Source organism: Ciconia boyciana, chromosome 27 (assembly GCF_034638445.1).
Source record: "Ciconia boyciana chromosome 27, ASM3463844v1, whole genome shotgun sequence".
Classification (NCBI taxonomy): Eukaryota; Metazoa; Chordata; class Aves; order Ciconiiformes; family Ciconiidae; genus Ciconia; species Ciconia boyciana.
In genome coordinates, this window is record NC_132960.1 from 2,533,186 (window position 1) to 2,561,062 (window position 27,877).

Sequence of the window (27,877 nt, forward strand, 5' to 3'; positions counted from 1 at the left end):
CGCATCCTGCCATGGTTCATCTCCTGCTGAGGTGCACGGAGCGTGCCTGCTCCTCCGCTGAGCCCAGACACCCCCGTGTCCCTGCGCAGGTATCTGCCGGCAGATGAGGGATGACCCATGGCAGATGAACCAGCTGCCCCGGTGCCAGCGGGGACCAAGCCCATGGGTCCCTGTCCCACAGCTGCCACCCCACCGCGGCGGGGACCTGCCACAGATGCTCAGGCTGCGCCTCTGCAGGTGTGTGTGTGCCCAGCTCTCCTGCCGTGGCCTTGCAGAGCCCCGAGCAAGTCTCGGAAGCTCATTAAAGAAACGCAGCGGTACGCATTAGTGGAGCTGCAAAACCTCTTGGGATCAGGTTTCACCTCTGGGCTAGGGTTAGGACGCAAAGAAGTTGGTTATTTATATCTTTCCGTGGGAAGAGCCTATTTTCTCTTTCCAGCATCTCATTCAAGCCTGGCCTAGCAAAGCTCTGAGGCATGTGTGTAAGTCTGGGGGTTTATCCGGTGTCCTTAGGGAGAGGAGAAACCCCTTGGAAGGTGGATGTGTGCGTGGCATTGCTGGAGAGCAATGGGGATCGACGACTGATGAGCTCTTGGACACGTTTGGTGGGGTGCCTGGGTCCTTAGTGATGGAGCCATATGGATTTAAACCCAGCAGTAACCTGACGTTGACATTTTATCTGGATTTCTGGTGTAGGAAAGGAGCCTGAGCTACGAGCTGGTCTTTAAGAGAAGGACTCATGTCTCCTGCGTTTGGAAACTTCTAATCTCTGCTGCACGCTACGTCAGCTTTGCTACCGTCACAGCTCTTGCGAGGAGAGAGGAGTTGCTGGAATTTGACCTCTCCTCCCAGCCCGTCGTGGGGGAAGCGAGAGAGGAGGTGCTGGCGATTAAAGCGGGGCCGGGTTGTCCCGTGGGCTCTGTCTCCACTCCCCGCCCCATGGCTTTGGGAGGCAGGTCGCCTCCACGGTGTGCGTTCCACCCCGGGATGCTCATCCCAAGGCTTTTGCGTTGCCACCGGGTCACCCCGTCCTGGTGCTGGGTGGGTGATGGTGGCCAACGTTGGGTCCCCGGGAGCTTTGCTCCTGGTGCGTTAACCAGCCCGGCAAGCGCTGGAGCATCCGAGATGCTCAGCCTTGGGCTGCAGGGCAGATTTGGGAGGGAGCCCCAGTGTCCCAGCGAGGTTTTCCCACCCCACCGTGGTGGGGCAGGACTTCATGGGCGTTAGCAGGGCGCTTTGCTGGCCCAACAGCTGGCTGCTTGGGCAAGCGCCTCGGCCGGCGGTGAGCCAGGAGCCGTGCCAGGAGCCGGTGGCGGAGCCACCCTGGGAACTCCCGGCAGCTACGCTCTCCGCCTGGGCTCAAACAGGTTCATTCGGTTCCTTGGCAGATCTGCCGGTTGCGTAAGGTCAGGGAGATGCAGCCGCCGCCTCCTTTCCCCCGTCGAGAGCTGGGTTCAAGCTGCTTCCCTCCTTGCCCCGACCACGTCCCCACCGTGAGCTGGAAAATCGGGGATCCCAGAGCCGCAGGGTGGGAGAGCGTTTCCAGGTGGGACTGGGGCGTGCAGGATGCTTATGGCCATAGGGCAGCGTGATTTTCCCCGTTCCCTGCAATGCAAATCCCCTTGGGCTGAAAATCCTGCCGTTCAACGAATGCCTGATAAGGTTCAGGAAGAAAAGTCCTCCCTTCCTGCAGAGATGCACCCGGACCCAGATCTGCAAGTTTGCAGAAAAAAAAGCTAGAGGTGAATAGGGTCGGAGCTGAAACCAGTTCCTCAAACCTCTCCCACAAGCGTCTCCAAGAAAAGGGATAATTATAGAGTTGGCTTTTATTGTCACAGCTTCAGCTGCAGCTTGTGGTTTGGGGGGAAGTTTTATGGCTCTTTATTTTTTTTTAACGGCGGGATAAATGGGGTTCCTCAGTTAGAAAGGCATCTTCAGACACCTCTGCTCATTAAAATATAAATTAAAAGCTGTTAAGCAATTAAGTCGTATTTTTTCTAAACAATGTGAGCTCGCTAATGAGTTAGTGTGGGAGTGGCTTTGCCAAGCGCCACGTGCTGTGGAGGGGGCTCGTGGCTGGAGACCCTGTGAGGATGATGAGGAAATGTCCCGGCAATGCCTGGAAGGCTTCCAGCCTAGGAGGGATCGGGACCGGCTGTCACGGACGCGGGCAGAGCTGGTAACGGCATCTCAACCCTGTTGAGGTACGGCGAAGGGTGCGCAACACGGAAATACCAAGATATTTTGGTCTCTGCAAATCCCTTCGTGTCCCTCCAGGCTCAATACCCCAGTCAAAGTGATCTAAAATGACTTTAAAGCCTTCTTAAAAGTATTTCTAAGTCTTCTTTATTGACATAAACCTAATTTTATAACCCTGCCAAGGACTAATGCTCTCCAGTTGTGAAACAGTTTTGGACAACCCAAGTCAAACCTCCTCTGAGCAGGAGGTTGAAACGGAGTGCATCTGAGGGTGTGATTGGGAAACCACGTTTTTATTGGAATTCAGTGAACCAAGCACCTGCCATCAGGCTCAAAATGAGTGATTTAGCTAAAACAAGGGTCTCCCTTGAGGGTGTAATATGTCAAGGAATTTGTAGTGCTTTGTCATTGCCATAGGAGGCTCAGAAAGGCCCGCGATGAGTTGACAGTTGCAGTTCAGCAAATTTGATTTGGAGTTGTGCTTCCAACACCAACAATAGCTTTGTTTTTCTTAGCTCTTGAAGGAGTGTTTTGAGGCAGGTCACGGTGGTGGCAAAGAGAGGAGGGCATACTTCCAAGCCCTAAAACAATGAATAGAATTAAAAAAAAAAAAGACATCTCCACTCCTCCAACACCTGGCCAAGTCATTGAGCACATAAAAAGGGGCACTCAGCCACTGCACCCACAGGACTCACCTCCTCCTGCCTCCGAACCTCCTCCTGTGCACCGCACCACTCGGCTCTTCTCTCTTCACGGGCTGACTGTTGGGGACCCATCACCATGTCTCGCCAGTCCTGTGGTCTCGGCAAGGGATTCAGCTCCAGCTCCGCTTGCTTTGGAGGGAAGAACAAGGTCACGTTCAGCTCTGTGTCCCGTGGAGGATGCAGGAGACCTGGCAATGCTGGTGGCTTCAGCAGCAGGAGCCTCTATTGCTTAGGAGGGAGTAAAAGCACCTCTCTAGGAGGATTCGGTGGCAGTGGTGGTGTCTGCAGAGGTTTTGGGGCTGGTGGCCAAGGAGGCTTTGGCTACGGCTATGGTGCTGGGGCAGGATTCGGTGGTGGCTATGGTGGTGGGGCCGGAGGCAGCTTTGGTGGAGGCCTCGGTGGTGGTTTTGGTGGCTTTGGTGGAGGATTTGATGGCGGGATCGGAGGTCAAGGCTTTTCCCTTTGCCCACTGGGCGGCATCAGGGAAGTGACCATCAACCAGAGCCTGCTGATCCCACTCAACCTTGAAATCGACCCTGAGATCCAGAAGGTGCGAACACAAGAGCGGGAGGAGATTAAGAAGCTCAATGACAAATTCGCTTCCTTCATTGACAAGGTGAGAGTGGCTTCAACGTGGGGCTGGGAGGTGGAGGGTTGAGCTCACCACGGCTCGTGCTGGTTGCAGTTACTGTGAGATACCCATCCGATAATAGCCAGACAGCCAGGTTGCCCAGACCACCCCAAAGAATACCTGCAGGCAGAGAGATGGTGGCTGGAGAAGTGACTTTCCCAAGGTCATGGAGAAATCCGAGAGTAGGATCCTTGGTTCCTAAGACCACGGTGCTGGTACTAAGCTGTGGGACCACGTGGGACATACAGAGCATCCTCAGAGGAGTCTCTGCTGATGGCCTCTGTTCATCTGTGGGCTGAAGGACTTTGGGTGTTTTGGCCTATTTTTAGGGAGAAGATGCCAAAGCTAAGAAGTTCACCGTGTTTCTCCTGTTTAGAGACTGTGAGATTGGGGAGGGAAGGTGACCCACCTCTGCCCACCCATCCTAGAGCTGTGGTCCTACCTGTCTGGTGGGACCCTGGAGTTATTGCTTACTGGAGATGAGAATAAGGCAGGAAGGTTAAACTCATTCAATGGGAAAAAAATATGGAAAATGTGGGAAAAAATAAATAAAAAGATGCTTTTGGGACTAGTCTGACTCTTTTTCTACCCACCCCTGCAATCTTTTAGGTCCGGTTCCTAGAGCAGCAGAACCGGGTCCTGGAGACCAAGTGGAAACTCCTGCAGGAGCAGGGTGGCACAGGGACGGGTGGCAGGAACCTCGACCCCTTTTTTGAAACCTACATCAGCGGGCTGAGGAAGCAGCTGGACTGCCTCTCCAGCGAGAAGCATCAGCTGGAGTCAGAGCTCAAGAGCTTCCAAGATATGGTGGAAGACTTCAAGACCAAGTATGTTGCTCTTGGTGTAGTCATGGTTGGGTTGTCTGGTGGTGAAAAAATAGAGATAAAAACTAACTTTGAACAGTCAGAAAATTCAAGGAATCATAAGAAATGGCAATATTTCACTTGTTTCAATGATTAGAAGATATAAAAGGTTTTGGGGAAGTTTTAATCAACTGAGTTTTGACAATAGGTGGTGATTTTTCAAGGTATTTCTCAATATGTGTTGTTGTCTGAGTTATGCTTCTCACTAAAGCAGGATCCTCTACTGTTTGTCTTCCTCACTTAAGAATCCATGACATTATGATTTAATGAACTAATTAGATCAGTTGCTAAATCCTACTATAATTTCCTCATGGATTTCCTCATGGATTCCTTCCCATAATATCCCTCATGATTTGAAGCTTAGAGCTTTCTCTGGAAAGATGCTGTGGGGGAAAAAAAAAAAAAGGCTTCTTTTCCTGCTATTATTTATTAGATTAATTTGTCCAGTCGGAAAAGCAAGAACAAAGCCTGGAGACATACTTCCACTGAAGGAGTTACAAAAAATGGTGGGAAAGCAAATCTGGGACTCACCAGGATCAATCAGATCCCTTTCTCTACTGAGGTTGTAGGCTGAAAATTTACTTTGTTTTGGAGATCATCTCCACCACTCAATGCTCTGCAGCAATTACCTGCCCCCATGAGCAGTTGGAAATGGCCCATGTTGAGGACCTGAAGGTCCTTGGGTCTTGTAGAAGGAGTTGGAGTAGCCACAGCCACCAGGACTTGGTTTAGGCAGAGATAGGATTCCTCTTTTCAGGCTGTCTTCGGCAAAGCATTGGAGATGGCAGGAGCTGGGACTCGTCTAGAAAGGCGCAATGCTGTTGCTTGTCCATAAATCTTGCTCATGGCAGGTCTATTTTTGCTGCGTTCATTAGTCTGAGGCCAACAACGTCTAGTTGCCAGCAGCAGCCAAAGCCAAAATAAGCAGACAGATTCAATCTCCCTCGTTATAATCAACAGGTACGAAGAGGAAATAAACAAGAGGACAGCTGCGGAGAATGATTTTGTGCTCCTAAAAAAGGTAAAGTACTTTTTTTTTTTTTACTGCAAAGACACATCTTGGTTCAGGGCATGTCTTGCTTCCATCAGCAGGGGTTTGTTAGGATCAGACATAACCCCGGACCCTAGATGCATGTGCCATAGGGAAACGGAGCGCCAAAGGACTCATGGTTAAATGGGAGATAAAACGGTGTGCGTCAGGCAGAAGGTTTTCACTTCCCATTTCTCCTGCAGGACGTGGATGCAGCCTATATGACCAAGGTGGAACTTCAGTCAAAATCAGATTCTCTGGCAGATGAGATTAACTTCTTGAAGTATCTTTACGAAGTGGTAAGTGGTCCGGCTGCTCTCTGGAGTGGGATGCTGGGGTGGAGAAGGGCTGTGACACTGGAAGGAAATTATGGCAGGGCTAAAGCCAGATCTGGTGTGAATTACAGGAGCTGTCCCAGATGCAGAAGACCGTTTCCAACACCTCTGTGGTTCTCTCCATGGACAATAACCGAAACCTGGACCTGGACAGCATCATTGCAGAGGTCAAAGCCCAATATGAGGAGATTGCCAACAGGAGCCGAGTGGAGGCTGAGTCTTGGTACCAATGCAAGGTGAGTGCTCCACACCTTGCTTGTGATCACGGATGGCTGAGGAGGTGGAAGAGTTACTGGTGGTAGCTCAGACTATGCCGAGACCTGGGATGTTGCTGGTACTGATCTAGCCAGGCTAGAGCTAGCATATGCGTGCTCACCTTGGCTTGCATGGGGTGGTATGGAAAGCCGTTGTGAGGAGCCACTCGTGGTGGATCTAATGTGCTCCTCTCGCTTCTGCCTATCAGTATGAAGAGCTGCAGGCTACTGTAGGCAAACACGGAGAGAGCCTTAAGGACACAAAGACTGAGATCTCTGAGCTCAACCGCATGATCCAGAGGATACGGGCTGAGATTGAGAGTGTGAAGAAACAGGTAGGGGTTGCATTTTTTGAGAAATGGGTGTGAGGTCTTGGCAATGCCCTTCAGAGCTTCCCTAAAAGCAAATAGTCTGGTAACAGTCATTGTAAGCAGGAGGAAAGCTGCTGTATTTGTGAATGGCTGAGCCCAAGTGATCTGGGATCATGACTTCATCTCCGACTGGCTGCCCCTGCCCCTCTTAACCCCATCCGCGTCTTTCCCTCCAGTGTGAAACTCTGCAGAGCTCCATTGCGGATGCTGAGGAACGCGGGGAGCTGGCCCTCAAAGATGCCAAAGCCAAACTGGCCGAGCTGGAGTCAGCCCTGCAGAAAGCCAAGACAGACCTGGCCCGGCAGCTCCGCGAGTACCAGGAGCTCATGAACGTCAAGCTGGCCCTGGATGTTGAGATTGCGACCTACAGGAAGCTGCTGGAGGGAGAGGAGTGCAGGTGGGTGGGGATGCAGCAAGAGCTTGATTGCATCCTGCTAAATCAATGGGAAGAACGCAGCGCATCTCCTCTATTAAAACATTAATGGTGTTGCCACTAGCCATGGACTACCGTCCTATAGCTGCTGTTATTTATGCCCCTGGTCTGATGGACGAAGCCTGGCTTCATGGAGCTGGACCCGTCCAGCTGCTCTGGCTGGAGCTGATGTTCTGTCTCTTTTCCTTGCAGGATATCTGGAGAGTGCCAGAGCACCGTGAGCATCTGTAAGTAGCACTCCCATGGGAGCACGGTGGGCTGGGATTGATGCTCCAAAACTTTATGGTGGCATCAGAGGTAACGTTGCGCCTTCTGTTCCTCTCTGCAGCTGTGGTGGGAGGCAGCAGCAGCTCTGTGGGAGGTGGATATGGCGGCGGACTGTGCCTTGGAGGAGGAGGAATCGGATTTGGTGCTGGAAGTGGGAAAGGCAGCTGTAGCACAGGCAATGCTGGCTTCTGCTACAGCTTAGGAGGGAGCGGATTTGGCTCCACGGGAGGATTTGGTGCTGGGGGGGGATTTGGCTCCGGAGGGGCAGGGTCTAACTCGGTGGTGGTGGGGTCTGGCACCATCCTGAAGAACACCAGCTCTATGTCTGTCAACCGGAGGGTCTAGGAGAGTGAGCTATCTCACCCCTCCCCGGCACCCAAAGAAGAAAGGAAGCAAATTTCATGATGACAACCACCACCCCTTCATTGCCAAGGTAATGGCCATCTATTTCATTTTAAACCACCACTGTCCTTCAGAAACTGCACAGAAAGATAAAATACGGCTATATTCACCAGTTAATGACTGAGATTCTCATTAGTGTTTGAGAGCGGCTCGCTTCCCCAACGCCCCCTCGAGACACTGCAAAGCTGCTGGTCATCAGGGAGCTGAGGCCTCATTTGGAAGCAGGACCTGCCCGTCCTCTGGAAAGCCCCAAACACGGCTGGGATAAGGCTACAAAGCAGCGTGGCCCAAGTGAGGGGCATCCTACCAGCGACGGGTAGAGCTCAGAGAACTCGCGTCCCGTGAAGCCTGTGGAAAGGCTTGACTTCTTTCAAGCTCTTGTGCTGGATCCAGATGTGGTGCAATTTTAATTGGTGCTACTCATCAGCCGAGGCTCAAACTCCAAAACAAGAATTTCCTAATGGTGACTAGTCCCAGCTGAAGACATTTCTTATCCCACAGCAGTTTCGTTTTTTTTCTAAGCAAGATACTGGCAGTTTCACCCGTGTTCTTTAGAAGCTATTGTAAAATGTTTAGTTTTGCTCAGGGTTTACCTTTTCATTGTGATCATGGGAACACTTGTGCTTGTTCGCTTAAGCCTTTCTCCCTTGGCCTGTGGCATATCCCAATAAACACTAGAGGCAGTAAGCTTGTGCGGTTTTCTCTCTGACCAAAGAGTTTCGTGTTGCAACAAGACTCCTCTTTTGCTGAGACCTGAAAGTGTTACCTGACTTTCTCTTGCCCTTTGAAGTTTGCATTTAAAGGAACCAAAGCGAATGTGTAGCCCCGTCTCCCGTCCTTCTCACCCCTCTCCCACACCCAAACTCTCCAAAAATTTGGATAGTTTGTAAGTTTGGCAGGAGGGTGGAGGAGGTCTTGCGGGGGTGAGGTGGTTGGGGTGGCAAAATTGCTGGGTCAGGCTCAGTGTGATGGTCTGGTCCGGCTGAGTCTGTGAAACACATGGGGTTTTCTTGCATCACATCCGTGGGAACGAGCCCATTCCGGGCGGCATGGCAGGAGAGAAAGAGGCAGCTGGGTTGAACCTGGATGCTCTTCTCCTCTGTCCTTCTGCTGGGTCTCCTGGGGTGACAGAGGCAGTTGGCCCTGTTAGAGCAGAGCAGACTTTCGGACTCGGTTGATGTTAGGAGGCCGTTCCCTTCCCCTTTCTCTTCCTAAGATCTTTCCTTGCTCGTGTTGGCCAACTTGGGATATTCCCTAGCTAGTCCACCTCTGACCACTGCCTCCAAGCACACCACTGGCCTCCATCCGTGCTTCCCTGTCCTCCAAGGTGGGCCCAGTGTGTTGTGCCCACAGCTGGTGCTGTCATGGCAAAGACATTGCACAGCCCTAAGTGCTTTTGGAGCATCCTATAAGGGACGGTGTGGAAGAGGGAAGGGTGATCATCACCCCTCCAGCTAATTCAGAGCTAATTCCTCAGTATCCATGATGTTGGAGCCAGCCCTGCAGCTTTTACTGTTGTCTGGACTGGCCAGGGACCCATGGGTTGCTTTTAAGGTGTCTCCAAAAGGTAACTGAGACCATGGGAAGAACAAGATCTCAACCCCCTGTCAAGCCCTACCTCTCCACAAAAGTAGAATATTTTTGATGACCTGTAAATTTAGAGCCAAAACCTCCTGGTGTGGTTTGACCTCTTGCTCAGGAGACCTTGAATCATGTCCCTGGTCAACCGCAGACTCGCTCTGCGATCCGGATGAGTCATTTCATTTATCCCATGCTCCGTTCCCTGTTTGTAAATGCTTGAGACATAAACGTACCAGCCACTGTGGAATGTCACAAGGCTGCCAGCAAAGGCATGTAACTACTTGGATGGGGATATGGTTTGGGCAATGGTTAAATATTCTGGTGAGTTGCAAAGGGACCTGAGATGGCGTTGAATGAAAAGACATCTACTTCCCTCAGAGTCACCCCAATCTAGCTGCCTCTGTGTAAACTTGCCTCCAGCAAATGACTCCTGACATCAGGGCAGCGTGAGGAAGAGACAAAAGGCTTCTAGAGGTGCACAAATGCTGTAGTTAAACAGACACCAAAAAGCCCTTGCCTTTTGTTCCTATGATTGCACCAGCGATTAGGGGAAAATTCTCCCCGGCTGGACCGAGATGTGACATAACTTCTGCCTTTTGTTGGAGGAGCAAAAACATTTTACGTGGCCTGAAATAAGTTTCGTTTAATTTAATCATTATTTCCCCCCGTTTTAAAAGCCTCTTCTAAAGCGCAGTGAAAACACTTAGATGTCAAGTGTTTTATGGAAAGTGTGGGAATTAAATGCTTTGCTTTGCTTTTTCCCCCAAAATTCTCCCTTTCTGTGGAGGAAGACTTTTCCTAAGTTCAGTGCACGTCGACTGACAGCATTGCTGCTGAAATGAGCCTTTTCCTCCAAGTATTCAAGGCTTGAGCAGCTTTTCCTATGTTCCTGCCTGTTTATTTTCATAGAATCATAGAATAGTTTGGGTTGGAAGGGACCTTTAAAAGTCATTTTCCTTCCTTAGGGCTTTGGGTACAATGATATTGTTTGAGATCTCCACAGTCTAAAGCTGCCTATTGCGTTTGAACTGGGTGATGATGTTGATAGCCAAATCCCGGTTTGATTTCCTAAACTTGGCTGGAGACGCAGCCGTGACTCAATGAGCGCATTATCTAAACACGGGCGCTCAGGACTCGAGCGTTGTGCTGACTTAACGCATCTCCTCCCAGCGTGGCTGGGAACGTGAAAACTTTCTGATCACGTCGCCCTGCCCACAGAAAAAAAAAACCCAACCCACAACAACCCCCCCCGAAAAACTTAACCACCTATTTGGTAATGCAGAGGGAGGCAAGGGAAGGCATTGTTAAATGCGTGTGCGTCTGTGCATGTGCATATACGTGATTATATCTATAGCAGCTACAAACCCATGGCACCTTCCTGAACCTTGCGGTGCGGCAGGCGGTGGTGATTTATTTGACTAATAAATCAGAAGCAGAGTGTGTTCACAGCCCGGGTCTGTGGAGACGGAGCTGCCAGGTCTTGCCTGCGATTTGCCTCTCCTCTAGATGGGAAGGGCTGTTGAGAGATGGCTCTTGCCTTCTGGCCCTGAGAGGGGATCAGATGTTTGCCGAGACTTTTGGCTCATGGCTGCAGTGATGTTTGAGGTTGTGCTTCAAAACCTCCCAGGATGGGCAGGTGTTTGTCCCAGCCGTGGCATTTAGGAGACAAAGTCTTGCTGAAGGCGAACAAGCCATACGGGATCTCCTCAGCCCACATATTTATTGTCTATAAACCATGCTCTACAACCACTAAAACCCCCGTCCTCTCCACCCCTTCGGTCTCATAGTGACTTGTTGTTATATATTGTTTTTAGCCATATCTGTCCCCCGATCCGCTTCCCTGCACGCTCACGAATCCACGCTGGTGCTGGGAGGGAGGTGGGACGAGCCGGCTGTGCAGGGATAGTTGTGATTTTCACTGGAAATGCCAGCTTAGCTGCACGTTGCGCCATGGTCCAGGTCCCTAGGCACTTTTGAAAATAGGTGCCTGGGCAATATTTTTAGAGATATTTAAACATCCAAAGATATCGAGAGTTGCTAGTGTGGATTTTCAAGAAGCACTTAATTGCCTGTGTCCTGTGGGAACTTCTGAGAACCTTGTTAGACAGCTACCAGCACAGCCTTAATATCATAAAGATTTTTGGACTTCAAAGTTTCATAGAATCATAGAACCACAGAATGGTTTGGGTTGGAAGGGACCTTTAAAGCTCATCCAGTCCAACCCCCCTGCCATGAGCAGGGACAGCTTCAACCAGATCAGGTTGCTCCGAGCCCCGTCCAGCCTGGCCTTGAATGTTTCCAGGGATGGGGCATCCACCCCCTCTCTGGGCAACCTGGGCCAGTGTCTCACCACCCTCACCTCCTTAGGTAGCTTTAAAAATGCTACTCTCTGATTCTTCTGCTCTTGGGGATAGTTGAAAACTAATAAAAAAAATGAATTTCTCAGTAAAATTTTAGAAAACGAGACACATTGTTATTTGATAAGCAGGCTTCTGCAAGGCAAAAGGACGAATGCACGATGGGTCATAGTCTTATTACTGCAAGTTTAACTCCTAAGCTAATCCTTTCTCAGTACGGCATCAAACCCGGAGTATCCTGATAAGCTTCTACCTTTCTAAAATCTGGCGACTGCTTTCAAATAAGCTTAAAAAGGATACCTACCCGTGTTCTTAAAGAGGGCTCAACACAGCTTATGAGTGTGTCTGTCTGCCAAAAATATATTTGCATATAAATACTGAAGTAAGCCAGGCAGCTGAAAAACACGCATTTCCTCGAGTGAAAGTTATTGTGCCCTCTGTTCTCCTCATTTCTATGTGTCTCCACAAAGGAGTTGAGCTCTCTAGCAACCTCTGCCTAGCTAATTGCCTTTAAATAGTTACAGGATTTATTATGTGGGCAGCATGATTTTGCATGCCTCCTTCTCTCTGTCTGTCCTCAGAGCTGTCTGTCCATCTGTCCACACTTCCCACCGTAGCAGCTGAGCTCCTGATGTCTTCTCTGGCTCTTCTCATGGATATTGAAGCCTTCAGAAAATCCTAAAGGGATTTCCCATCTGTGATATTTGTGGCATTTCTCCACTGGTGCTGAGACTATCTTGGCATGAAGACTCCAGAACTCACTTTCAGTAAGAGTTTGGTCCAACAATAAATGAATTTCCAGTGCCAACCATTGCTCCTGTATCTCGTTTCTGGTAGGGTTTTATTTATCAAAAAGATGCAGAGCCTCATCAAAATGCAATTTGCTGAGCTCTGGCTCTAGATTGAGAAACTACTTCTCAAAGCCAAAGGCAATTTTCCATGTAAAAAGAAGACTAAGGGTGTAACATAGGTGTGTTTTGGGAATTGTGAAAGCCATGCTACAACTTGGCATGAACTACAGCGCTTGCCTGCCATGGGGCTTTGGAGTGAAAGATCAAAATAAAGATAAACATAAGCAGGGAAACAACCACAATGGATGAAAGGTGAAAAAAAAAGAGTAGTATATCCTAGGGAGACTGTTACTATACCACAAAAGGGTAAGATTCTTAGTCATTGAGTGCTACCATTCGGTAGACACAGTTGTATCTTTTTTAATTTTCTCCTGCATTATAGGGTGTGTTTCTGGGTAGGGTCAATGTTTGGCAAATTGAAGATGAAAATCTGTAAACCACGCCACACTGATGAAGACAGTAACTGTCTCCTCCTTCACGCCCATGCAAACCCAGCCCACCTGCAGAAACAGATAAAAGAGAGCATCTACTGCCCTCGAGTCAGAGGGACTTACTTCCCTTCTCTTTGCACTCATCTCCTCGCAGCACAGCTCCATTGATCTTTCTTATCTTCTCGATTTTTGACTCTGCTTAGAAGAAACAGCCATGTCTCGGCAGTCTGTCTGCAGAAGCTTTGGAGGCGGGAGTAGAAGGGGTTACAGCTCTTGCTCTGCCATCGGTGGTGGCTTTGGAGGAGGTGGCGGCAGAAGCAGGAGCAGCTACAGCTCGTTCTCTATGTCCAGGGGATTTGGAGGTGGCGGACGTTGTGGAGGGTTTGGCAGCAAGAGTCTCCATAACATGGGTGGCAGTGGAAGGATTTCCATGGGTGGATGTTATAGCGGTGGAGGATACGGAGGCAGAATGGGTGGCTTTGGTGGAGGCTATGGAGGAGGAATGGGTGGCTTTGGTGGAGGAATGAGTGGCTTTGGTGGAGGAATGGGTGGTTATGGTGGAGGAATGGGTGGTGGAGGAATGGGTGGCTTTGGTGGAGGAATGGGTGGTTATGGTGGAGGAATGGGTGGTGGAGGAATGGGTGGCTATGGACCAGGCTTTGGCATGCCAAGCTTTGGTGGCCCCGGTAGAGGTGGCCCTGGAATCCAGCCAGTGCAGGTTGACACAAGCCTCCTACAGCCAGTTCATGTTGAGATTGATCCCCAGATCCAGCAAGTCAAAAACCAGGAGAAGGAACAGATCAAGACTCTTAACAATCAGTTTGCCTCTTTCATTGATAAGGTGAGAGGGTGGGATTGTGTCTAATTAAGGGTCAAAATTGGGAGGAACTTTCAAGTTCTGTAGAAACGTTGTCCTTTTTGAGCTAAATATCAGCAGGCTGAGTAGCTTGAGTAGAGTCTTTTTATTAAGCACTGCTAGGGAAGAGATGAGAATCTCTCTTCCATACGAGATCAAAGCTATGTCTTCAGGGCTTTCACCTAGCCTGTTGCACCAGGCTCAACTAATAGGTTATTCTTGCAAGCAGGCTCAACGCTTCCAAACATCTTCAGGTTTCAGGCACAAATTTTCCCTTCTGTACCATTTTCTTTCCAAATACCCTCCCATTTAAGTATTCACTAGTATAATTTTCTTCTCTTTGTTTTCAAATATCCAGGCTTTTAAATCTAGACTAGAAATCTCAGGTTTCTATACTACCTGCAATGGGAATGTACTTGGAGCTGGTGCTACATTTAAAAGCTCCTTTGACTTGAATATGTCTTAGAAATTTCCTCCTTTTCCTGATCTTGCAGTTTAGGCAACAACAGAAATTAAAAAAAAAAGTTAACTCATTCTCTCATCGTCATGCAAAGGAGAATCTTTTTACGTGATGAAAGGGTGCCTTGGCTGCTGCTGTTGTTCCACATGTGATGGTGGATACTCCATGTGTTGGCTTTCAGGTCCGCTTCCTGGAGCAACAGAACAAGGTCCTCTCCACCAAGTGGGAGCTCCTCCAACAGCAAGGGCCTTCGGGGCCAAGGAAGAACCTTGATGTCATCTTTGAAAACTACATCCAGAACCTGAGGAGGCAGCTGGACTCAATCTTGGCACAGAGGGGGCAGCTGGAGTCGGAACTGCAGAACATGCAGCAATACGTTGAGGACTACAAAACCAAGTAAGTGCAGCGACAGACTAATGCAGAAAGCAACTCAAGCAACTTGGTAGTCATTTTTCTTCACACAGATGCTTTTTATGACAATTGTGGACATAGTTTTTTCAGTCTAAATATTTTATTCTGTGTTTCTTTTTTTTTTTTTCTTTTAGTTTGTTTAGTGTGGCCTTAGGCAGGAAAATTCCAGAAACTCAGCTTGTATTTTTACTCTCCATAGGTATGAGGAAGAGATCAACAGGCGCACAACTGCTGAGAACGAGTTTGTGGTGCTTAAGAAGGTGAGTCACATGCACTACGAAATGATTGCTTGAATATCAGGCTTTATCTGTGCTTCGAGGGGACTCCCTCTTGAATGGGAATTTGGAGAGACTGTAGGATCTGTGGGATGATATTTGAAGTCCCTTGTTTTTAATTTGCGTAATTGAATAACACCATCACAGCTGTTACCCTCAGCACAGACTGTAATTTCCATGGTCCTGAAGGATTTCCAAGAGGAACCTAAAGTAATCTGTGTGATCTTTCCTTTAGGATGTGGACTGTGCCTACATGACTAAAGTAGAGTTGGAAGCCAAGGTGGGAGCTCTGACTGACGAAATCAACTTCCTGAGGTGCATCTACGAGGAGGTAAGAGCTCTCCCTTCCCCTGGGCTGGCTGGAGTTGCAATGAGGCGTGCGGTGGCCAAAGACAGCGAGGCTGGGCTGGGTGCCCATGTGGATTTGGTCTGGAGAGGCTGCCTGGAGCTGCTGCCCTTTTCTCCCCTCCGCAGATGGTCAGGCTAACTCAGGTCTTGGTTGCAGGAACTGGCTCAGATGCAGACAATCAGCCGGGACCTGTCCGTGGTGGTGTCTATGGACAACAACCGGCACCTGGATCTGGACAGCATCATCGAGGAGGTCAGGCGTCAGTATGAGCAGATTGCGCAGAGCAGCAGGGCTGAAGCTGAGGCTTGGTACCAGAGCCAGGTGAGTTGCAAAGCAGTTAAGGAACCCTGGGTCATGGCTGGAGTTTGCAGATAATTTATGACAAAGTGAGACATCTCTTTAAGCTAACGGTGCTGGAGCTCATGCAAGGAAATCTCAAGAGGAATTGTGTTGCTTTTGAGGGGTCTGACTCACCATATTCAAGGTGTCCAGAATCTCACTTTGGTGCACGGTACAAGCCTCTCAATAAAGATGGCCAAAAATGTACCGTAACTAGAAAATGCCTGCCCAAAGGAGCTTTTAAGAAGCCAAGGGATGCTTATTAGTGTGACTAAGATCTATTTCAAAGTTCAAAACCAATAATGTTTGAGTCTCAGAACCACCTTTTACATTGAGCTGGGCAACCATGACCAACGTGATAGGTGCTTGTAGGAGCACGTGAGCTATGAAACTGTTGACAAATCTTGTCTAGGCATCAGGAACGTTTCACTGAAGGTTTGCTTTGTCTTGGTGCCATCAGTACGAACAGCTGCAGAACACTGCTGGAAGGCATGGGGACAGCCTACGCAACACCAAGATAGAGATCCAAGAGTTGACCAGGAACATCCAGAGGCTGCGGGCTGAGATTGAGAACGTGAAGAAGCAGGTAGGCGTTGGCTAGTGTCTCATGGGATGCTGGCATCAGGTTGGATCACAAAGGACCATGTGTGAGGCAGAAATGGTTTCTTCAACCACCCTCTGTTTACTTCATGTAGATGTTTCCTTTTTTTTCCTTGTCTTCGCCACTTGGGGTTTGAGGGCTGCTCCTAAGTGACAAGATGAGATCTGAGAAAATGCCCTTTTTTCTTCCTCAGAACCAGCAGCTGCAGGCAGCTATTGCTGAGGCCGAGGAACGGGGTGAGATGGCCCTCAAGGATGCCAGAATAAAACTAGAAGAGCTGGAAAGTGCCCTGAGCAAAGACAAGGAGGAGCTGGCTCGCTTGCTGAAGGAGTACCAGGAGCTGCTGAACATCAAGATTGCTCTGGATGTTGAGATTGCCATGTACAGGAAGCTGCTGGAGGGAGAGGAGAACAGGTAAACACTTGATCTCTGATTTGAGAGGGATGTTGAGATCTGGGCTGAACGCCTTGAGTTTTGACATCAACAGTTTAATCTCAACTTGGCTCCTTTGGTTAAAATGGGTAGATATGGCTATTGGCACTCTGGGTCACATTTTGGGTGGTCAGGACTGATAATTGGCATACTCTGTTCGCTACAGGTGCTATAACTACCATTTCATTTCTGTAATGTGCAAATTTTTTACTGAACCTGAAGCCTGGAAGAATCTCATCACACAGAGGAATTATCACTGCCTTCCCTCCTTAAATATTTTAGTGATACCAAAGTTGCTGATAAGGATGAAACAGGAAAATGCTTTGATAATGAAAATGCAGTTCTCAGCTTTTGTTGTTTTCTTTTGCTGGGTAATTAAAATTTACCAATTTCCCTCACAGGCTGTGCAACGATGGCATGTCCAACGTCAATGTCTGTAAGTATCCGCATTTGTTTCCTCGTGAAATAGTAGCAGACCGTGTCTTTTTGGAGATACAGCCTGCCAGCGGACAACGTGTATGTAACCTGTGCTTCTCTTCCAGCTGTGGTAGGCAGGACCACCATCGCTGGAGGCAGAGGAGGCATGGGAGGAGGCTTCGGAGGCGGCAGCGGCATGGGAGGAGGCTTTGGAGGCGGCAGCGGCATGGGAGGAGGCTTTGGAGGCGGCAGCGGCATGGGCGGAGGAATGGGAGGAGGCGTATGTGGAGTAGGAGGAAGCTTTGGAGGTGGAAGCATGGGCGGCAGCTGCGGAATGGGAGGAGGAATGTACGGCGGTGGCTTCTCTTCTGGAAGCGGAAGGATTTGCGTCCCTGGAGGTGGCAGCTTCAGCTCTGGTGGGGGATCGTCCTCCGTACGGAGATGTGTCACGACCACCTCCGTCAAATCTTCAGGAGTGAGATTCTGAGCCCCGAAGCCAGATTGAAACAGGAAAGAATCCCCTCCTATCTTCTCCCGGCAGCAGCCCAGCCTCCTTAAATCCAGCTCTGGTGTCCTGCAATGAAATGAACTGTGTCCCTCCTGGCCCACCACGTACCGGCTCGTCTACCTGGCTCTGTCCCATCAAGGGAGTCTCGTGGCAATGCCATGTCCCGTTAGCAGCCCTGGCGAGCTGCTCGTTAGCCCCAAGCCCAGTGACAAAATAACCATCTGAGCAAAGAAGTGTCTCACCTGTGGATACCCAGCACGGAGAGCTGATTTACAGGAGGGAAACGCTCTGCCTTTCTTGCTGGGTTGTACATTTCTGGCTGCCTCGTGGCAAACGTGTATAAAACTCCTCTTTCTTCTTCTGTCCTCATGTCCCTTCCTCGATGGCCGTATCCCTGGGGTGCTTCTGCATGCAGTACATCCCGCTGCTTCCATTCACTAGCCTTTGGGGTCAGGGCAGATGTGGGGCAAGCAGGACTAGACCCTTGGCACAGCTGGGAGGCAGCGTCTTCTTGGCCGGTGGCCAGAGGGATTAATCGCCCCAGGGCGGAGCACCTGGGCAGCTTTGCTCACCTGGTAGCGCCAGGCGTGCTGTAAGCTGGAGCTCTCTGGAGCCGTGGCTTCCAGTTCCGCTTGTCCTTGCTCTCCGTGACACCCGGTAACACCTCAGGCACACGTGGACTTTTTCTAAGGAGAGCAAAGCTTGCTCTTCAGTGCCAGGCCCCCAGTGACATGGAACAAGATGTACTGTCCCCACCTCACTTCTCTTCTGTTTGTGGTATGTCCTGCTTCCTCGGGATGTTGCCATTCTCAATAAATTGCAGAGAACATTCATGACGTCTTTGTGTCATTGCTTTGGAAACCCCTCCTAGGCAAGGTGGTTTTAGCTGTTGGGAAGCAACTTGGTGGGAAGGTGTGGGTCGTTCTTGTGTTCAATGTGTTGTGACTGTGCTTTGAGGGAACGGAATGGGTGTGCGGATGGAGCTAGGGACACACGCAAGCAAGGGTGATGCCTCTTGGCTCTTATCAGTCATTGCAGTGCCTGAAAGCACAAGCCCAGCCCTAGAATGGTGGGGTTATGAACTCTCCAATCATGCAATGTGCAGTAAGTCAGCTGAAGCAGGAGAACCACGCTAGAATTCATGGCTCAGCCACTGTACCAACCAATGCAGTTGAGCACCCTCTCATGACATTCCCTTCTGATCATCTCCCAGTTGAGTAGATTTTGATATGTGGTAAGGGAATATGATGGCAGTGGCATTGTGGGGAGGGGTGGGAGGGCAGGTTCACACCTGCCTTTAAGAATGGATATGGACGCTGGCCAAGCACCTACCCTCTGGTCTACCAGTAGGCTGTGGCCTGGCAGGCTGCACAACTCAGCACCCTACGAGCACCAGGACTGCTTGAGAACCATGTCCTCCCCTTCATTGACCAGCAGTGGGAACACAAAGGGCTGGGAAGGCATGATTCATCCCAAAACCGTGGGCTCAGGTACCCATCAGCTCCCTTGAGAAGTCGGACAAGACCCCCACTGTCTCCTCTTTACAGTGAGAGCAAGTGGGAGAGATTTGGTCTAGCTCAAGGAGGGGCTAGGGGAGAAGAATGTTGGTGTGCTTGATCTGAGCTTCAATTCCTCCACCACAGGAAGAGATCAAAGAGACAGAAACCGCTTTCAGCAGTGGTTCAGGAGTCCCACAACAACCTGCCGTGAGCTGCCAGTGTCCCCGTAGCAGGTCAGGAAGCTGCAGACCTAGGAAGAGGTCCAGGCAAGGCAGCAAGGATGGTTACAGGGCCCTTGGGAGAGGGACTTCTACACCCTGTGAAGCCCAGCAGAAGTGTGCTAGAGCTGGGGAACATGGCTGGGTTTGGCCCAAACAGAAGATGGGCAGAAGGCAATGCCTCTGAGAAGCTGGGGCTGTGCCAAGAGCACTTTGTGGTTTGGCTTGTGGCAAGAATCGCCTGTTTTCATTCTTACTTTTAGGACTATGTTTCTTCTCAGCTTTAAGATCTGAAACACGGCATTGTAGGCATTGTTGTGAGGAGCCATTGCGACACCCTCCTCTATGCTGCCAGAACGTCTTTGCTGTGTGAGATCCAAAGCTGCAGCCTGGCTTGGTCTCCATCTACGTTTTCTGCAGAGTTTACATTTTGCCCTGTGTTGATGATTTTACTGTGTACGATTCCTTGTGTAAGAGATCTGAAGGAACGGCTGGAGCCTAGGCTTGGTATTAATTCTTACCTGGAGGAGGCTGAAGTGACTCCAGGTTTGGTATAATCTTCACATCTTGTCTGAAGACGTCAGAGTGACTCAATCTGGGCGTCTTATCTGTATGTGCTGGATGTGGTCAGCATCCAGGCATTTGGCTGACTTAACAGATCTTCCCCCTCATCGTGGAGCTGCCATGTGGGATGTTACAACCAAGTCATGCTGCCTGCCGAGAAAGGCAGCTACCGTGCGTTTGGCAATCTGGAGGGAGGCCATGAGAAGAGATGACCTGTTTTCTTTAACTAAAAGCTGAGCTACCCTGCACCTTCCCGGGACTGCACACCATGAGCAAGTGCGCTGGACTGCAGAACGACCTGGAGCACTTACCTCTCCGCTTTGGAGATAACGACCAAGAAATAAGACCCTCTTCATTCAAGCTGCTTTTGAAAGGGAGGGTGTCCTCTCCCTGCTGTAGGGATGGCTGCCCATTTTCCAGCTGCCGCCAGTCACAGAGGGCAGGCCACGCACATCTGGAAAACCCTTGGCCATCTATTACTTGAGTCCCTCAAGGGTAGGACAACCCTTGGGCAACTGTGACTTGAGTCCCTCAAGGGTAGGACAACCCTTGGGCAACTGTGACTTGAGTCCCTCAAGGGTAGGACAGCCCTTGGGCAACTGTGACTTGAGTCCCTCAAGGGTAGGACAACCCTTGGCCAACCGTGACTTGAGTCCCTCAAGGGTAGGACAACCCTTGGCCAACCGTGACTTGAGTCCCTCAAGGGTAGGACAACCCTTGGCCAACTATTACTTGAGTCCCTCAAGGGTTGGACAGCCCTTGGCCAACCGTGACTTGAGTCCCTCAAGGGTAGGACAGCCCTTGGGCAACCGTGACTTGAGTCCCTCAAGGGTAATGTTCTCCACTCCCCTATGCCCCGTTCTGTGAAGAGACTGTGGTGTCAAGCAGCCTCTGTCTCGGGGACAGTCAATGGCATTTAGGTTTCTGGTTTCTCTGGTGGCTTTTGAAAGTGATTCTCTGGGCTGGTTTTTCAAACGCTGTGAAGTGTCTGTGGCTGAAGGCTGATACTTTCAAACAACATTTAGTTGCACAAGTCTTATGGGCGACTGTGAAAACTCAAACACACATGTAGATTCCACTTTGGAAGCTTAAATATAGTATCATATTGGACTGCTGAAATGCTTAGAAGGCTTTAAAATATATTTCCCTTGACATTTATTGATGATTTTCAGGAACTAAGCACTAGGAAAATACTGGGTTTTTTTCTTAAATTTCATACATGTAGCGAAAATGTATATTTGATTAATGAGACCCAGAAGACATCTGCAAGATGATTGTCAAAATTCCTTATGAATGCATATGTTCTTAGATCTTAGATCTTTTGAATAACCTTAAATTCATCCTCATTATTGTTTTAAATCTTTTGAAGGGCTATAATGTATATTGTCTCTGTCACTTTTTGATTACTTGTGCTGGCTATTATCTCCAGAAAATGTGAAAAGTAATTTTATATTTCACTCATTAACTTAAATATATATTTGATTGATAACATCCAGATAGATAATACCTTCAGAATGCCTTTTAAATAGTATTTACAGACCTTGGTTTCCTTTTCACCAGCACCTATAATCTATCTTCTTCAGAACACTGCACCTCAGTATCATTGTATTTTTTCTATCATAATCTGGAACCTTATGATTAATTATTTAAAATTTCATTTACATGCAATCCAAAAATGGGTTTCTTTATTTCAGAGACATCCTACAGAATACATTTCTAAAATATATTCCTTTCCCAACAGAATGTTTGAAATCAAGAGGATATACTATGCCTTAGAAGTTGTAACAGCTCCATTCCTCAACATGTTTTTCCACTTCATTTGTTTCATCTTTGGAAAGAACCAGGTAAACCAGAGGTCAGCAATATTCGTCTGAGCAGTAGGAACTCTTCACCACCTTGAATTGTCCATCTGTCATTCCGCTTCTACAGTGCTTGTCTGTCTGTCCCCAGTCATTGTCATCAAAGCAGCTGCCCAACGTGTTCCTTTGTTCCTCCACAGGTCGTCAATCCCCGTCACCCTCAGAAGAGCACAGAGAAGGAGCGTGATGATTCAAGTTGTCTTGTTCACTCTGCTCCAGCATCATCCCAGGTCCCAGCTAGTTGTCACAGATTTGGGGAGATACAGTTGGAGGGAATTTAATCCACAGAGAGAAGACACTCCCATTCAAAGTGACACCACGTGCACTCCAAGGAGTTGTAATTCCTTTCTAGTAGAGGAATATGCTGAGTCTCTTCAAACTTTGGTGTCATGAGTTCTTGCTTAAGATTGGGAAACTTCTAAAATGCCAAAGGCAATTTTACATATAAAAAGGGGATTTAGGGTGTGTTTAAGGAATTGTGAAAGCTATAATATAGCTGGGATTTCATCAAAACTTCTCCTACAGTGGAGCTTTGATTGGAAAGATCTGTATCTGGAATTATTGGGAACCATTAATGAAGGCTGGAAATCCAATGAGGGGCTGCAGAAAAGGGCATTATCTTAATAGTTGCTTTCCAAGATGTCATAAAGATATGAGAGTCCACTTAGTCATTGAGACCTGTTTCAATGTTCTTGTTCTTTTATTCACTTCAATATTACAGGGTGTGTTTATAGGCAGGCCCAAATATGGTGAAGCTCAACTGAGAATCTGTCAACAACACCATGCTGATGAAAATAATAAATTGGTTTCCACCTTCACACCCATGCTGTCCCAGCCCACCTCCAGGAGTGGATAAAAGGGAGTGCCTGAAGCTGTGGAGCCAGAGAAGACTGTGCAGACTTCTCTCTGCATTCATCCCTCAGCAGCACAGCTCCACTGGTCTTCCTGCTCTTCTTGATCTTGACTCTGCTTGGAAGAAACAGCCATGTCTCGGCAGTCTGTCTGCAGAAGCTTTGGAGGCGGGAGTAGAAGGGGTTACAGCTCTTGCTCTGCCATCGGTGGTGGCTTTGGAGGAGGTGGCGGCAGAAGCAGGATCAGTTATGGTTCATACTCCTCATCCAGGGGAGGTGGAGGAGGCGGACATTGTGGAGGGTATAGCAGCAGAAGCCTCCATAACATAGGTGGCAGCAGAAGAATTGCCGTGGGTGGATGCTATGGTGGTGGATATGGCGGCAGAATGGGTGGCTTTGGTGGAGGCTATGGAGGAGGAATGGGTGGCTTCGGTGGAGGAATGAGTTGTGGAGGAATGGGTGGCTTTGGTGGAGGAATGGGTGGCTTTGGTGGAGGAATGGGCGGCTTTGGTGGAGGAATGGGCGGTGGAGGAATGGGTGGCTTCGGTGGCCCTGGCTTCCCTGGGGGCATCCAACCGGTGCAAGTTGACCAGACTCTCCTGCGGCCGGTCCATGTTGAGATTGACCCCCAAATCCAGCAAGTGAAAAACCAGGAGAAGGAGCAGATCAAGACTCTTAACAATCAGTTTGCCTCCTTCATTGATAAGGTGAGAATTTAGGACCGTATTTGCTTGGAGGTGGGCATTTTAAACAACTTTCCTGTGGGGTGGAAAGTGCATTTTTTTTCTTACCAACAAGTACTTGTTAAAGTTTGCAAGACTGATGCCTCAGTAGCAAGTTATTATTAATATCTTACTAAGCAGTATGGAACAATAGGCAAGGTTTTCATGCTAATAGAAGATTAAAGAGAACATCTGCAGGACATTCTGTAGATTTTCTTGCCTAGTCATCTCTTCAGCCTAATTTCTAGTGATTCAGGGTAAAGTCATCATCCTATATTTAGTTGTCCTAAGAGTTCTTACGACTGTGCTTTTCTTTTTGGTGAAACTTTCTTTTCAAGGAACTGATTCTATAAACTTAAGAGCGTTAAATACCTTTCCAACGCTCTTGGATTATTTTAATTTCAAATAGAAACCAAAGAAATACAGAGTCCCTTGGAAGAGAATTTATGTGCAGTTAGATGAAAAAAATAATTCTTTTCTTGACTTCACTACTGCAAAGATGACAGCGATGTCCAAAATTAATGCTATGGAAAATGGGGATGATGTTTTCTATTGGCAACATCTTTTTGTCCCGAAGTGAGAAGTTCAGAATGACTCAAAATTTCATAATGCTTATCATGCAGTTTAGGAGCTCGGATGATTGAATGAGCCATAATTGGGGATTTGGGAAATGATTCCCTTGGCCTCCCAAATAAGCAGGAGGTTTGCATAGTGTGATGTCTCCCCGGGTGAATATCTCACACACCTCTTGGTGGGCTTTCAGGTCCGCTTCCTGGAGCAACAGAACAAGGTCCTCTCCACCAAGTGGGAGCTCCTCCAACAGCAAGGGCCTTCGGGGCCAAGGAAGAACCTTGATGTCATCTTTGAAAACTACATCCAGAACCTGAGGAGGAGGCTAGATTCTCTCCTGGGACAGAGGGGACAGCTGGAGTCAGAGCTGCAGAACATGCGGCAATACGTTGAGGAGTACAAAACCAAGTAAGTGCAGTGACAGACTAAGGAAGAAGGGAGCACCCAGACAGGAGAGCTAAGACACCTTGGAGATTTCCATGCTGTCTTCTCTCTGCAGAAATGGGACTGAGGTTGCCATGGAGGGAAGGGGGGTTCCACTCCTTGACTGATGAGCCGTCCAAGAGACTCACCTTGTCTTGTCCCCTTCAACAGGTACGAAGAAGAAATCAACAGGCGGACCGCTGCTGAGAACGAGTTTGTGGTGCTCAAGAAGGTGAGTCACAGAGGCACCAGGAGAGAGGGGGTGTGGGGGCACAGGACGCAAAGACATTGGAAGGAGGCAGCACCAAGGCGAGCAGCTTCCAACAGGAGGCATTGGCTGCCAACAGCTCTTTGGGGACGGGATGAAGCTGTTGTCCACCTGTGTGATCTTTCCTTTAGGATGTGGACTGTGCCTACATGACTAAAGTAGAGTTGGAAGCCAAGGTGGGAGCTCTGACTGACGAAATCAACTTCCTGAGGTGCATCTACGAGGAGGTAAGAGCTCTCCCTTCCCCTGGGCTGGCTGGAGTTGCAATGAGGCGTGCGGTGGCCAAAGACAGCGAGGCTGGGCTGGGTGCCCATGTGGATTTGGTCTGGAGAGGCTGCCTGGAGCTGCTGCCCTTTTCTCCCCTCCGCAGATGGTCAGGCTAACTCAGGTCTTGGTTGCAGGAACTGGCTCAGATGCAGACAATCAGCCGGGACCTGTCCGTGGTGGTGTCTATGGACAACAACCGGCACCTGGATCTGGACAGCATCATCGAGGAGGTCAGGCGTCAGTATGAGCAGATTGCGCAGAATAGCCGGGCTGAAGCTGAGGCTTGGTACCAGAGCCGGGTGAGTTGGGAAGCAGTCAAGGCACCCGGCACAGGCTCTGCTGCTGGCTGCCTCCCTTGACACAGAGCAAGGGAATTGCCTGAGTTCTTGGTAGCTTGTGTCACTGACGGGTTGCTTTGTCTCCGTGCCGTCAGTACGAAGAGCTGCAGAACACTGCTGGAAGGCATGGGGACAGCCTCCGCAACACCAAGATAGAGATCCAAGAGCTGACCAGGAACGTCCAGAGGCTGCGGGCTGAGATTGAGAACGTGAAGAAGCAGGTAGGGCTTCCTCAGCATCTCGTTGCGTGATGGCATCAGGCTGGGTCGTGACCGAGCTGGGTCCTGTGCTAAGGGCAGTGCGAGGGAAACGTAGCCATTGAAATTCAAGTCCTTTGGAGGAGGTTGATGGGTCCTGCCTATTTTCCACCCAGTTTGTGCTCTGAGGGCTGCTCCAGTGGAGCGTGTGCAGAAGGGGACTAAGAAAGTGCTTTTCTCTTTTCTTCCTCAGAACCAGCAGCTGCAGGCAGCTATTGCTGAGGCCGAGGAACGGGGTGAGATGGCCCTCAAGGATGCCAGGAGGAAACTGGAAGAGCTGGAATGTGCCCTGAGCAAAGACAAGGAGGAGCTGGCTCGCTTGCTGAAGGAGTACCAGGAGCTGCTGAACATCAAGATTGCTCTGGATGTTGAGATTGCCATGTACAGGAAGCTGCTGGAGGGAGAGGAGAACAGGTACCCCTCTTTCTATGTATCTATTTCACTAAATTCTTGACACATTATACTATGTGTGGGTAAAATCTTTGCATGCACTCTAAAGATAAATTTCGTATCACTCATGCTGTAATTTTTCGCCTTAAGTATGTTTTCCATATTTCTTATAAGAATGTTAAGTTCAAGGCTGTTCATTTGTTTTAAAGAATAATTCAGAAATAGAGAAAGAATAGGGAATATGTATCTTGTAAAAAAAAGGAAATTGTCAGCTGAAGAAATGTGCACTTCTCGTTGGATTAACTGGTCCTGTTTTCCCTCACAGGCTGTGCAACGATGGCATGTCCAACGTCAATGTCTGTAAGTATCCGCATTTGTTTCCTCGTGAAGTAGTAGCAGACCGTGTCTTTTTGGAGATACAGCCTGCCAGCGGACAACGTGTATGTAACCTGTGCTTCTCTTCCAGCTGTGGTAGGCAGGACCACCATCGCTGGAGGCAGAGGAGGCATGGGAGGAGGCTTCGGAGGCGGCAGCGGCATGGGAGGAGGCTTCGGAGGCGGCAGCGGCATGGGAGGAGGCTTTGGAGGCGGCAGCGGCATGGGCGGAGGAATGGGAGGAGGCGTATGTGGAGTAGGAGGAAGCTTTGGAGGTGGAAGCATGGGCGGCAGCTGCGGAATGGGAGGAGGAATGTACGGCGGTGGCTTCTCTTCTGGAAGCGGAAGGATTTGCGTCCCTGGAGGTGGCAGCTTCAGCTCTGGTGGGGGATCGTCCTCCGTACGGAGATGTGTCACGACCACCTCCGTCAAATCTTCAGGAGTGAGATTCTGAGCCCCGAAGCCAGATTGAAACAGGAAAGAATCCCCTCCTATCTTCTCCCGGCAGCAGCCCAGCCTCCTTAAATCCAGCTCTGGTGTCCTGCAATGAAATGAACTGTGTCCCTCCTGGCCCACCACGTACCGGCTCGTCTACCTGGCTCTGTCCCATCAAGGGAGTCTCGTGGCAATGCCATGTCCCGTTAGCAGCCCTGGCGAGCTGCTCGTTAGCCCCAAGCCCAGTGACAAAATAACCATCTGAGCAAAGAAGTGTCTCACCTGTGGATACCCAGCACGGAGAGCTGATTTACAGGAGGGAAACGCTCTGCCTTTCTTGCTGGGTTGTACATTTCTGGCTGCCTCGTGGCAAACGTGTATAAAACTCCTCTTTCTTCTTCTGTCCTCATGTCCCTTCCTCGATGGCCGTATCCCTGGGGTGCTTCTGCATGCAGTACATCCCGCTGCTTCCATTCACTAGCCTTTGGGGTCAGGGCAGATGTGGGGCAAGCAGGACTAGACCCTTGGCACAGCTGGGAGGCAGCGTCTTCTTGGCCGGTGGCCAGAGGGATTAATCGCCCCAGGGCGGAGCACCTGGGCAGCTTTGCTCACCTGGTAGCGCCAGGCGTGCTGTAAGCTGGAGCTCTCTGGAGCCGTGGCTTCCAGTTCCGCTTGTCCTTGCTCTCCGTGACACCCGGTAACACCTCAGGCACACGTGGACTTTTTCTAAGGAGAGCAAAGCTTGCTCTTCAGTGCCAGGCCCCCAGTGACATGGAACAAGATGTACTGTCCCCACCTCACTTCTCTTCTGTTTGTGGTATGTCCTGCTTCCTCGGGATGTTGCCATTCTCAATAAATTGCAGAGAACATTCATGACGTCTTTGTGTCATTGCTTTGGAAACCCCTCCTAGGCAAGGTGGTTTTAGCTGTTGGGAAGCAACTTGGTGGGAAGGTGTGGGTCGTTCTTGTGTTCAATGTGTTGTGACTGTGCTTTGAGGGAACGGAATGGGTGTGCGGATGGAGCTAGGGACACACGCAAGCAAGGGTGATGCCTCTTGGCACTTATCAGTCATTGCAGTGCCTGAAAGCACAAGCCCAGCCCTAGAATTTGGGGTTCTGGGTGCTCTGTTCACACAATGTGCAGTAAATGTGCGCAGGCAGGAGCACTGGGAACCCAAACTGGAGGAATTCAGGAGGCTGTTAAATTTTTGTGCAGGTCCTGATGTAGCCCCATTCTTGGAATCATGTATAGTCATTTCAACAGCACATGTTTTCATTTGTTGTGTCTTGAAACCTCCAGCACAGAGGGGTTCAGCACCATCCCAATCAATGAGGAGGCTACAGCTACCCCGTGCCAATATTTAGGGCTCAGCTTTTATGCAAATTAAGGCACTCAGTGCCCCATTGCTCATGTCACATCTTACCAGAGTGCTCTGGTAACGTACAAATTGCAGCTGCTCTAGGAAAGAGGTTTTATTAATCTCT

The 27,877-nt window shown here is 49.4% G+C and overlaps 3 protein-coding genes across 4 annotated transcripts; all 3 read left to right on the top strand.

Annotated features, from left to right (window-relative positions):
• The first annotated feature begins 2,979 nt into the window (after nt 1-2,979).
• Nucleotides 2,980-7,432, top strand: LOC140644355 (keratin, type II cytoskeletal 4-like). Its single transcript, XM_072847087.1, has 9 exons — nt 2,980-3,519; nt 4,144-4,361; nt 5,358-5,418; nt 5,631-5,726; nt 5,834-5,998; nt 6,226-6,351; nt 6,564-6,784; nt 7,013-7,047; nt 7,149-7,432. Exons 1-9 carry the CDS (start codon nt 2,980-2,982, stop codon nt 7,430-7,432), a joined length of 1,746 nt encoding a protein of 581 aa, XP_072703188.1.
• Nucleotides 7,433-12,923: 5,491 nt separating this feature from the next.
• Nucleotides 12,924-17,761, top strand: LOC140644373 (keratin, type II cytoskeletal cochleal-like). The gene is made up of 9 exons (XM_072847147.1): nt 12,924-13,550; nt 14,207-14,421; nt 14,636-14,696; nt 14,947-15,042; nt 15,217-15,381; nt 15,860-15,985; nt 16,194-16,414; nt 16,834-16,868; nt 16,975-17,761. Exons 1-9 carry the CDS (start codon nt 12,924-12,926, stop codon nt 17,334-17,336), a joined length of 1,908 nt encoding a protein of 635 aa, XP_072703248.1. The 3' UTR covers nt 17,337-17,761.
• A 4,721-nt stretch (nt 17,762-22,482) lies between these two features.
• LOC140644372 (keratin, type II cytoskeletal 6C-like) lies at nt 22,483-26,815 on the top strand. Of its 2 annotated transcripts, none has more exons than XM_072847145.1 (9): nt 22,483-23,055; nt 23,834-24,048; nt 24,235-24,295; nt 24,463-24,558; nt 24,733-24,897; nt 25,032-25,157; nt 25,387-25,607; nt 25,909-25,943; nt 26,050-26,815. In XM_072847145.1, the coding sequence occupies exons 1-9, from the start codon at nt 22,483-22,485 to the stop codon at nt 26,409-26,411; spliced, it is 1,854 nt and encodes a 617-aa protein (XP_072703246.1). In that variant the 3' UTR covers nt 26,412-26,815. The 2 variants fall into 2 exon arrangements, with proteins under 2 accessions (XP_072703246.1, XP_072703247.1); XM_072847146.1 differs by having other exon boundaries at nt 26,110-26,815.
• The last annotated feature ends 1,062 nt before the right edge of the window (nt 26,816-27,877 follow it).